Genomic DNA, 12,011 nt, shown 5'->3' with positions numbered 1-12,011 from the left:
TTTTTGTTTTTATTTTTAAATCATTAAATATTAAAAAATATATAATTTCACAAATATTTTAATAAACTTATAAATTTTAAAGTATAGTTATCAGAACCGAACCGATAATCAACCCGGTCATATGACCGGGTCATCGGGTTATTGGTTCAATCGGTGGGTCACTAATTCACCTGGTTAACCCGGTCATAACTAAAAAAATATAAAATTATATTAATAAAATTGAAATAATGTCTTAAAACTTAAAATGCGAGTCTTACAAACATTAATAATCAAATATCAAGTCTTAAACATAACTAATAATCTAAAGAGAGTTAATAAACTAGTTTTTAGTACAAAATATGTTCTCAATTTAAATCAACTAGAGCAAGTTAAAGATAACACAATCATTAAATCAAGTCTAAGGGGTGAGCTCAAAGTCGGCATCAACATCTTCATAGGGCAAATTAGGAGCTTGATCAACATTTTCCTCATTTTGATTTGTATCCATATCTTCCATAGCATTGTTACTTGGTCCATCATTATCTTGGTCATCTTCCAAATTTAATTGATCTACATTTGTGTATTTTTGACAAATCAATATCAAGAATAATTCATAATAGCAACTGACGATTAAAATATTCAAGCAATTGAAGAATTTACCTAGATCATCCAAAGTTGGTTGAATGGACATATTTGCCAAATTATTTCGTAGAGCATCAACCTCTTCAGGAGTTAAAAACGGCGGTGAATCTTCCAATATCCAATTCGAATGCTCATCAAATGTATCAAGACAAATTGGATCATAGCTTTGCTTTCTCATTAGATTCCTATGTTATCAAGTTATGTAATTACTAAACTAAAGATTAAATTTTAATGAACAATACTTTTTAAAATTAGATAAATAATTATAGAAGATACCTTTGTTGTAGCCTCAAGTTATAATGAACGAAAACAAGATCATTAAGCTTTTGGTGTTCTAACCGATTCCTCTTCTTTGTGTGGATGTGTTCAAAAATACTCCAATTTCGCTCACAACCAGAAGAACTACAAGTTTGACTTAAAACACGAATGGCTAACTTTTGTAAATTTGGTGCTCCAGTTCCATAAGATTCTCACCATTGGTCTTAAAATCAAAAGAGGCAATGCATTACAAATAGCTTTTCTAAATAAATTAACGAATAAAGAAAGATAAAACCAAATAAAATATTTATCTGGCATCACTGTGCTTCGTTCACGCAGTGCAGATTGTCTTCCAAAATCATCTTCAGTATTAGAATATATTCTCTTCTCACTTGTCAACTTAGTATTCAATTCTGGATCATCATATGAATATTTCTCAATTACATCTAGTAGGCCAGAAGTGGTTTGCATATGTTTTTCAAATTCAGCAGCATTGAATCGAAAAGCAGGGTTTAACCAATAGCCAGCAGCATGAAGATTTCTTTTAAGTTGTGAATCCCAACGAGTATCCAAAATCTTCAAGTAAGGCTCCACAATCTTCTTTCTTCGTCGAAACCTCTTCACCATCTCTTCTCTAGCCATATTAAAAGCTTGATAAAGAAAACCCATTGCAGCTTTATCTTCACTATCCACAATACGAAGCACACGAACTATCCACCGGGTCAATTACAAGTCCAGTTCAACATATGGCTCGGCCCAGACAAGTGACCGGGTGACTGGGTTTCCAGTCGAACCGGCCGGGTCGAGCCGGGTCTGATAACTATGTTTTAAAGACAAAAAAATTATCATTTTCAAATTTATAAACACTAAAATTTTTATAATTTTAAATATCTAATAAACATAACTATTAACCAAGATTTTTGAAGTAAAATCATAGAATGGCGGTCTTGCTGGGTAACCCCCGCGCTGTCAAAACCCGCCAAAACTCTGGGTTAGGCGATGCAAGTTAAACTGGCAGTCTTAAATTTATAGTTCAGTCCGCCTCTTTTGGCGAGTTACGATCCGGCAGATTTTGGCCCATTTGCCACCCCTAGTTGCTGCATACACAAAACGGAATTTGAATCCCAAAATTTACTTAAGTGAACTGGTGAATTAACCCCGATATTAGTGACTAATTTTAAATTTTAATATACGTCTGAGAATTAAATTTAGGGGTATGAACAGCAAAATTTGCATGTTATCTCTCACTTTGTTAGGAACTTTCACATGCTTCATCATAAACACACAGAAGCTTATAAAGAAGAAACTATTAGTATTTGTTAAGCTTTACAATAAATTATGCAAGGCCTACAATAAACATAGCGAATCGTTATAAACAAAATAACTCTGCATGAATTTGTTACCCAGTTTCAGGCTTTCACTAATGCAAAAATTCAAAGGTTTTAATATCATCAAGACCTTCACATTGATTTCAATATGAATCTCTTTTTCTTTTCTTTATATATGTAAGGCCTGCATTCCATGGAGCAGTTGCTAACCAGGGGGCACTAGCCATCATCTTCATCAAATCTATCTTCATTAGAGTTCTTGCGACAGTCATGAAAATATATGCCAGCTCCATTGAACAATGAGAGCAAATGCAGCAATTCCTCAATAGAAAGTTTGGAAGGCCGTTTGTCTTCATACCCTCCCGTTTTAAGCACCCCAATAATCTTTTCCTTAAAAGACCTCCGAGACCCCCCTTCATCCTCATCATCCTCATCATCTTCTTCTTCTTCAGCAAAACCAGACACATTGGACAGTTTGGACAAGCTTAAAAGTTTGGACTTTTGCTTAAAGGTGGCCCCAAGTGTCTTGTTCTTCCTGCTAAAACAAGTCCTGGTGAAGGCCCTCCACTCATGCATATCCACATCTGGAACCTGATCTTTGGGGCGGATTATGACAACAGAGGAATCAACTTTGGGGCATGGCAGAAAGTCCCTCTTGCTAACATCCATGACAAACTCCACGTCAGCCACAAGCTTCACGTTCACCGCCAATCGGTTGAACTCAGAATCACCGGGATTAGCCAGTAACCTTCCAGCAAACTCCTTCTGAAGCAGAAGAGTTGCACTCCTAAATGGGCTTGCCCCATACACCAGTTTCATCAGAAGAGGTGACGAAATCCCATAAGGAATGTTCGCCACCACGAGATCAAAGTGTGGGAATCGTATTCGCAACGCATCTTTTTGTATAACCTGAAACCCCCAAGGAGAAAAATAAAAACTTTCGTTGAGGCATTTCATCGAACACGTGGATGACTAAAAGAAGTAACGTTAGAAAACTTTTACAGTTAGGTAGTTAGTTAGTTACGTTGAGCTTGTGGCGGAGGCCGTGTTGTAGGACGCGCTTCTCGAGTACATGTACCATGCGATCGTCGATCTCGACGGCGACGACCCTGTGGGCGGCTTCTAGAAGCTTGAGGGTGAGGTTGCCGGTGCCGGGTCCTATCTCGAGGACAGTGTCAGTGGGATTGATAGCGGACCTCCGAACGATGGTGTCGAGAATTCGAGGGTTGACGAGAATGTGTTGACCTCTGCTCTTGTAGAAACGAAAGCTCTCTTCTTTTTCACTATTGCCACCGCCACCATTGTTGACATCGTGGTGGTGGAGTTGCCGCGGTGACAGTTTTTGTAGACTATAGGGGATTAACCCAAGGACGCGCCTTGGGGCTCCAAGCATGGTCAGGTACCATTGCTTGCTTCTTCGCGACGTTGGACATAGATCTTCTCTTGATTGGGCCGTATTGAAGTCCAAACAATCTTATTCAAGCCCATATAGTTTTCCTCTTTGTATCTGGGCCCAAACAAATACCTTTCTCCTTTTTCTTTATCCAAATGCAAAAATAGTTTGTTCTCTTATGTTCTTGGAGATGTAATAGGATTATTATTGTCAAATGTATATTTGTAATCATTCAATAAACTAATAAGTCAGCGTACCATATTTGATAGCATCAGCAAGTAGTGAGAGTGAATTGGATAAAAGGCATACGTACTCATTATTATGTATAAATATTGTGGGACACAAGCAGGGTTGAGTAGTTGAAGATGATGGCAAATTAGATTGGAGCCATATACTTTGTCAGTTTGTCTATTCATGAATGGGGGGACAACTGGGGGCTAAAGTAAAACGAAAGAACTTGAGAACAAAGCATGGAGCAAATCAATTATTGTTACAAAGCTTACGGGGAATTCCTAATTCATAATTTATGGCAAGTATGCCAGCCACGCTCTTCTCAGTCCCTTTGAATGCATGCTTTAATTTACTTTTCGTTGACCATTCCTTCCCAATACAAAATAATTGTTCCTTGCTCCTTGCTTTGCTTTGCTTTTGGGTTTACTTCCCATGCCAATGATTTATACATAGCTTCATTTACGTTGTCCTTCCTATGACACACTATATATAACAACATAATTTTGGCGGTTGCTATTTACCTTTACCTGCCCCGTGTTCTAAAGGAGTGACATACGAAGTTGGAATGGATTTGATTCAAATGTTGTCTCCTTACAAGATTAGTTTCCAGAGTATTATTATAATCGTCCACTACTAAAATTATTATGACATAAAGATAACAATAATAATATATATATATATATATATATAAAGAACATTAGGCCAACCTAATAACTACTTATATTAACATTATCGAAGCAAAAAGGATTAGCTTAATTCTAGATCGAAGAATTAAGAGAAAAAGAAAAGATATTGCAAAAACAAGCTTTTTGTGGCGCCATGTATAGAGAGGAATTCATTTAGTTCCCGCCAAAACCAAAATGGAGAATAAAGTCCGATTGGTCTAATTATTGAAAAAGCGAACGCAATATCAATACGATATGTGGACCAAATTCTAGGTTGAGCAACTTTACGCCATATAAAAATTAGAACCCATTACTCCATTAGCTTTGTCAAATAGTAGTGGCTGCCTAACCCTAACCCCATAGTATTATATATACTGCCATTACATATATTATATTCTAAAGGGTCCTGAAATAACTAAACAGAAAAGAATAGTGCACTATACTTACCGTTTTGAATAAATATATCTTACAGTCGAAGGAATCTCCATGGAGGCCAGCAGGCTCATTCAAAATGTTAAATAATGAAACCCTTTTTTTTTCTTCCCAAGTATATATTCAGCATGTTTGGTCGTGGGGGTTTACAATACAACCACACCTTTTAAACAACATCTACTAATTAATGAATAGATTAAGTTATGGTGGTTAAAAAAAGTTAGTTGTGATTAAATTCCGTATTTCAAGAAGTAGTTAGAGTTCGTTATTAGCTGCTGTCATATTCGATAGCTACCTGAAGTGTACTTGTGTATACAAAGTCTTCATAAAAACCAACTATATATTATTCCATTTAATATGCATACGAGAATAATTTCTTCTCTATCTTTCTCTTTAAATTTTAATTAGTTGAGTAAATTTTCCTTTAATGACAAAAATTTGAGAGTGAGGAATAAAATACAGAAGAAAATAAAGAAAAAACAAAGCCATGGGTGTTTTTGACACTTCACTAAAGTTTGGCTAAAATATAGCTATTTACCTAATTTTGTTTTGTATTTCAGTTATCAACTATGTGAGATATACATCAAAATAAGTTACTAATATAAAATATATATTAAAATATAAAATATATATTAAAAATAAATTAAATAATAATTATATTTATACACAAATATAAAATAACTGATTTTAATAGTTAAATTTTATATACAAATAATATTTTTGTGTAGTTATTTTTCTGTACTTTAATTTGTTTGAGAGCCTTTCACTGCATTCTGTTATAGAGCTTCAAGCTCTCATTAGTTTCAATCCACAACTCTTACATTATTAAGTTATGCTTCCTAGTTGATTTCACGTAGCAAAAATACTGTTTATTTCAAGAGTCAAATTCTGTTAGTAATATAAAATCTTAATTAGTTAATAGAAAAGAAATTCACTGAAATAACAATAGATCCAAATGAGTCATGCCAAATTCACTCAGAGTAGGTGCGGCTTACAATAATTCATGCTACCTATAAATTCATAAAAGTAAAAATATCATTCAGAACATACATAATCACATCACACAGCAACGAATACAACACTTGTTTCGTCGCACTGCTAGCCACCTTCGCCGCCATTTGTCGCTTTAATGCCTTATGCATGGAGAATGAGTTAGAAAAATGTTTTTATTATACTGAATAAAAATATAATATTGTAATTTCTCATAGGAAAACAAGCTTTACTTGAATTTACTCTTTGTATCAGGGTATACTTTAAAATACTTAAGTCCATTATCTTTAATATTAATTCACGTGTATAAATTTTAATAAATATAAAATTATATTGATTTAGGTATATAAATTTTGATAAATATAAGTGTAAATTATATATTTTATATATGTAAATTTTTATAAATATAAAGTATTGATTCTAAATAATAATATTTGCTGATTCTATAGTATTGTTAATTAAATACAAATATAATTTTTATGATAATAGTCAATATATCAAAAATAAATTATGATATTAAGCAAGTAAAGGTACAAGGTAGTAGAGGACAAGGATATGAGCTATGAGGCAATAGGCATTAATTGAGATAATAATGTGTGTATATAATCCCACAAAGCACAAAGATCCTCGTGATTTTGTGTGAACCAGGGCCATTTCTCTTCCACCTTCCTGCGCGTGATCCCAAAGCTCAACGGACCGACGTTAACGGCGACAGGATCCCAGGAGCCACAAGCCCACTACCCTAACGGTGTTAATAACCCGCTTTGGTTCATGCGTGGCACGTGCTGGGGCTCTACTTTCTTAGTGGTGGGCCCCACAAATGCATGAATCCGTTATGACGTGGACCACTAACATCCATCCCTTAGCCACTCACGTCTTGTATTCCTCTTTTCTTTCTTCAACCACTTAGAATCAATTTTCCGAGTGGTTAGTGGTTATTCATACCAATTACGAGTTAAATCTCAATTTGGCCTTAAAATTTGGCCGAATACTCAAAATGATTTTCATAATTTTGTTGGCTTCAATTAGAATCTTTAAATTTATAATTGTGGCTCCAGTTTGCTCCTGCGATCATCTCCGTCACTAGAATGCTGATCTAGCGCAATTTCATGACATGATAGACACTACTTAAACAATGGTGTATTAATTTTGCGCGCAAATTCTTTGAAAATCACGTAGTGTAAGGGTTTTCTCGATTTTTGGCAACTTATGATCGTCGTAGTGGAAAGAAAGAGAGTTTTAACCCACAAAAAACTGAAACGACGTGGTTTCCAAAAGGTTTGGGTGCGAAACCAATGCGCCGTCGTTTAAGTAGTGTTCACCGTGTCATACAATTGCATTAAATCAATATTCTGGTGACAAAGATGATCGCAGAGGCAAGTTGGAGCCACAATTACAAATTTAAAGTTCTAATTGAGGCCAACGAAATTATGGGGATCATTCTGAGTATCGAGCTAAATTTCAGAGGCTAAATTAAAATTTAACTCTACCAATTACCAAAAGATCTTTTAATATGTATTATATTGAACAATTTTAAATAAAGTTTTTTTATGGAAAAAATATATTTTCTTTTTCAACATGCTTTATCGACAAGAAGAAATGACCCATATATATCATTTTGATGTATAGCAAAAATAAGATATATTCTTTTTTAGGATATTGTATATTTTCCATTATTGCAAATTGAAAGTGTACAATATTTGGTATATATAATAAGCAACTCTCTGTAAGGTTATTTATTTATTAAAAAAATCTAAGAAACTAACTATATCATGAACTAATTTAAGTTAATTTTTTGTATTTTTAGCATTAATATTTAAAAATTAAGAATAGTAAAAATTATTTTTTTTATTTTATAATAGACCTCCTATTTTAAAATTAATTACATTGATTCTAGTTGTAGAGAATATAGACACTAGTGAAGTTACATAGGACATGCTATCACTATAAATATAGAATTTTTAGTGTAAACAAAGGATCACTCTGCAATAATTTTAGATCAATATTATTCATCTCAGAAATTAATCTATGCTCTCTCTTTCTTTCAATTGCTTTCAATTTTTTCACTTTTTCATAATTTTCACATGGTATCCAGAGCATTGGTTTGATCCATGGCTTTACTTGTGAATTCAGCAAATCAAAAAAAATTTCTTGCTCCTATCTTGGATAAGCTTGAAGAAACAAAATATGATAGCAACAAGCACTCTTCACAATCAAAGGACAGAATCTGAAAGATCACATCATTAAAGGGAAGGTGCCAGCTAAATTTGAATATGAAGAAATAAAAACTGCTGGCAAGGTTTCTTCAATATATTCAGAATGGATGCAACAAGACTATAATCTGTGTTCTTGGTTCTTAGCATCTGTCGATTCTTTCTTCAAGAATCGAATTGTTCATTGTAAATCAGCATTGGAGATTTGGCAGAAACTTTAAGACTTCTACAAAATCAACTAAAACAAAGATCAAGCAATTGAAGAATCAATTGAAGATCACCAAGAAAAAGAACCTTAGCATATCTGAGTATTTGTCAAAAATCAAAGAAAATTGCAGACTCGTTAATAGCAATTGGTTTTCAGCTTAGCCATGAAAATTACATTGAGACTATTTGTGAAGGCTTGCCAGAAGAGTTTTCTAGCTGCATCAACCTCATCCAAACTAAACCTGAATTGTTTAACTTGGGAGAGGTTGCAAATCTCCTTGTATCTCATGAAGATACCATTAAAAAATTCAAACAGAATTCTTTAACAATGGTTCAAGCAAATCTTGCTCAAACAAATTTTCCAAATCCAAGAAACTCTAATAGTCCCTATGGAGGTAGAAGGGGTGCTAGAGGTGGCAGATTCTCTCGTAAAGGTAGAAGCTCTTGGCAACTCAATAATAGGCAGCTTTGTCAGGTTTGTAGTAGAATTGAACACACCACCCTTCAATGCTTCTTTCGATTTGATCATAATTATCAGGGAGTTTCTACTACAAATTCGTCAAACTCCTCCCCATCAATCAATCAACCACCTCCTCCACCAGCTTCATTTCATCAATCACAATTATTTCTTGCATCTTCTTTTCAAAATTCAGATATGTCTTGGTATCTTGATTCTGGTGCCTCTCACCACCTCACTAATGACGCATCCAGTTTGATTTCACCCTCAGATTACACAGGACCCGATCAATTATACATAGCTAATGGTTCAGGTTTGCCTATCTCTAAATCTGGTTATTCATATATTCAGAATTCATCCAACAATCATGTTTTCATTTTAAAGAATCTTTTGTATATTCCTCAAATAACTAAAAACTTAATTAGTGTTTTAAGATTCTGTCTGGACAATAATGTCTTCTTTGAATTTCATCCATTTCATTGTGTGGTTAAATCACAGGATACCAAGCAGGTGCTTCTTCAGGGACAACTTAAACATGGGCTATATGTGTTTGATCAATTTTGTATTCCAAAACCATGTTATGATAATTCAAACTTTCAGGCCTTTTTAGCTACTTGTAGGACAAATTTTGAGTTGTGACATAAACGCCTAGGCCATCCATCTCCAATTATTGTTGAATCTATTCTTAAAATATGTAATCTTCCATTTTCTAATACAGTTGATTCAGCATCTTTTGTTTGTGAAGCATGTTGTAAAGAAAAAATGCATACTTTACCTTTTTCCTATTCTGAAACCACTTATACTACACCCTTACAATTGGTTTTCTTGGTTGTTTGGGGCCCTGCTCTATCTATATCTCGTTCTAATTTTCGTTATTATTTGAGTATTGTAGATACCTTCACTAGATACACATGTATTTACTTATTAACTCAAGTCTCAATTGCTTACCATCTTACAACAATACAAATCTATGATGAAAACTCAGACAGGTCAAATTCTTAAATCTATTCAAACGGATAATGCTAAAGAATTCTTATCAAATGAATTCAAAACCTTTCTCAATATTAATGGCATCATTCATAGATTGTCATGCCCTCATACTCACCAGCAACAAGGTGTTGTAGAGAGAAAGCATAGACACATTTGTGAAATGGGACTTACCCTACTTGCTGTTGCACATTTGTCAATGGAATATTGGGAGGATGCCTTCTTGACTGCTACTTTTCTTATCAATCGATTGCCCACCAGGATACTTAATATGAAATCACCCTTTGAGGTTCTTCATTTCAAGCCCCCTGATTATTCTATTTTGAAGGTTTTTGGGTGTGCTTGTTATCCAAACTTAAGACCCTTTAATAAACATAAATTAGACTATAAGTATCAACAATGCATTTTTCTTGGTTATGCTCCTTTCTTAAAAGGGTTTAAATGTTTAAAACAAGATGGTACAGTTGTTATTGCACATAATGTTATTTTTTATGAGAATATTTTTCCTTTTCCCTCATTTTTCATAAGAATGTTGTCTCTAATTCATCACTAACCTCTTTTTATGAGCATGAGATGTTATCTCAGATTTCTGTTTCAAATTCTCCTACATCGTAGTTACCTTGTATCCAAAGTTCAGCTCCACCTACTTCAACTATACTTCCTACCTCTAATACAAATTTCCCTCCTTTAACTAACAATGCTTCATCAATTATTAATCAATTACCTTCTGAGACGGTTACTAGAAATTCTGTACCAGTATCAATTTCTGGTTCTGAAATTGAGCCTCCAAAGTTACCTATCATAGAATCTTCATCTTCTCACAATACTCATGCTATGGTAACTCGTTCCAAGTCTGGTATTTTTAAGCCTAAGGCTCTTATTGCACATTCTAATCATCTTGACTTGGTTAATAATGTTTCCAGGACAGTTTCTCAAGCTATGCACTCCTCTCATTGGCTTCAAGCCATAAAGGAGGAATATACTGTTCTCATGAAAAACAAAACTTGGCATTTAGTCCATCCACCACCCAATTCCACCATTATTGGGTCTAGATGGGTGTTTTCCATTAAGCGTGGACCTAATAACTCTATTAAAAAATATAAGGCTCGCTTTGTGGCCAAAGGATGCCATCAAATTGAGGGCATCGATTATTCTCAAATCTTTAGCCCGGTCATTAGGCCAACAACGATTAGAGTCATTTTATCTTTGGCTTTATCTAAAGGTTGGTCTCTTAGAAAATTTGATTTCAACAACGCATTTTTCAATGAAGATCTAACTGAGAACGTGTACATGGCACCACCTCCTGGCCTCTTCAATTCTGATTCTGACTTAGTATGTAAACTTGATAAGGCCATTTATGGTCTCAAGCAGGCTCCCAGGGCCTGGTTTTCTAAACTGTGCAGTACTCTATCCATATTTGGTTTTCGAAATACTTCATCTGATCCTTCCTTATTTGTTCGTTTTACAACTTCTTCTATTTTTTTTCTTCTTGCTTATGTTGATGACATAGTCATCACAGGTAATGATAATTTTGAAATAGAGTCTATTATCTCTCAATTGAATCAAATATTATCTTTAAAGGACTTAGGGACACTGCATTATTTTTTAGGCATGCAATTTAATTTTTTGCCTTTAGGAGACTTACATATCTCACAAACTACCTATATTTGTGATCTTCTTAAAAAGGCATCCATGGATAAGTCACATTCAATGCCCACACCTATGCTTTCTTCTCAAAAACTAACACTGCAGGGTTCAAATTCCTTTGATGATCCTAGTCTCTATCGATCAATAGTAAGAAGCCTTCAGTATGCAATTCTCACTCATCCTAAAATTACATTTTCAGTCAACAAAGTTAGCCAATTCATGCATTCACCCATGATTCATCATTGGAAGGCAGTCAAACGCATTTTACGTTATCTCTCAGGTAAGATTAATTATGGTATTCAATTTTCTAAATCCTCTGATCTTCGTCTTCTTACCTTTTCATATGCCAATTGGGCCACGGACCTTGATGATCGACGTTCAACAAGTGGCTACTGTATTTACCTGGGGTGCAATCCAATCTTTTGGAGCAGCCGAAAGCAAAAAGTTGTAAGTCGTTCATCTACTGAGGCAGAATACCGTTGCCTGGCAGACACAGCAGCTGAGTTAGTTTGGGTTCAAAAGCTTCTACGAGAAATTCGTGTTACTTCTCCAGTTGCTCCCACTTTGTTTTGTGACAATTTA

The 12,011-nt window shown here is 34.5% G+C and overlaps 1 protein-coding gene across 1 annotated transcript; it reads right to left on the bottom strand.

Moving 5' to 3' along the window:
• Positions 1-2,171: 2,171 nt before the first annotated feature.
• LOC112749490 (ribosomal RNA small subunit methyltransferase, mitochondrial) lies at positions 2,172-3,677 on the bottom strand. The gene is made up of 2 exons (XM_025797751.3): positions 3,232-3,677; positions 2,172-3,116 (listed from the first exon to the last, which is right to left on the bottom strand). The coding sequence occupies exons 1-2, from the start codon at positions 3,598-3,600 to the stop codon at positions 2,427-2,429; spliced, it is 1,059 nt and encodes a 352-aa protein (XP_025653536.1). The 5' UTR covers positions 3,601-3,677; the 3' UTR covers positions 2,172-2,426.
• Between the last annotated feature and the right edge of the window lie 8,334 nt (positions 3,678-12,011).

The sequence above is a fragment of the Arachis hypogaea genome, chromosome 15 (assembly GCF_003086295.3).
Source record: "Arachis hypogaea cultivar Tifrunner chromosome 15, arahy.Tifrunner.gnm2.J5K5, whole genome shotgun sequence".
In the NCBI taxonomy this organism is placed as follows: Eukaryota; Viridiplantae; Streptophyta; class Magnoliopsida; order Fabales; family Fabaceae; genus Arachis; species Arachis hypogaea.
Note: the sequence above shows the minus strand (reverse complement) of the source record. Positions and strands in the feature narration are given on the sequence as shown.

Bases quoted from the DNA above. Each gene is read 5' to 3' on its own strand.
- LOC112749490 (XM_025797751.3), bottom strand. From the start codon at position 3,600: ATGCTTGGAGCCCCAAGGCGCGTCCTTGGGTTAATCCCCTATAGTCTA. The intron at 3,117-3,231 runs GTAACTAACTAA...TGGGGGTTTCAG, and splicing joins GCCTCCGCCACAAGCTCAAC to GTTATACAAAAAGATGCGTT.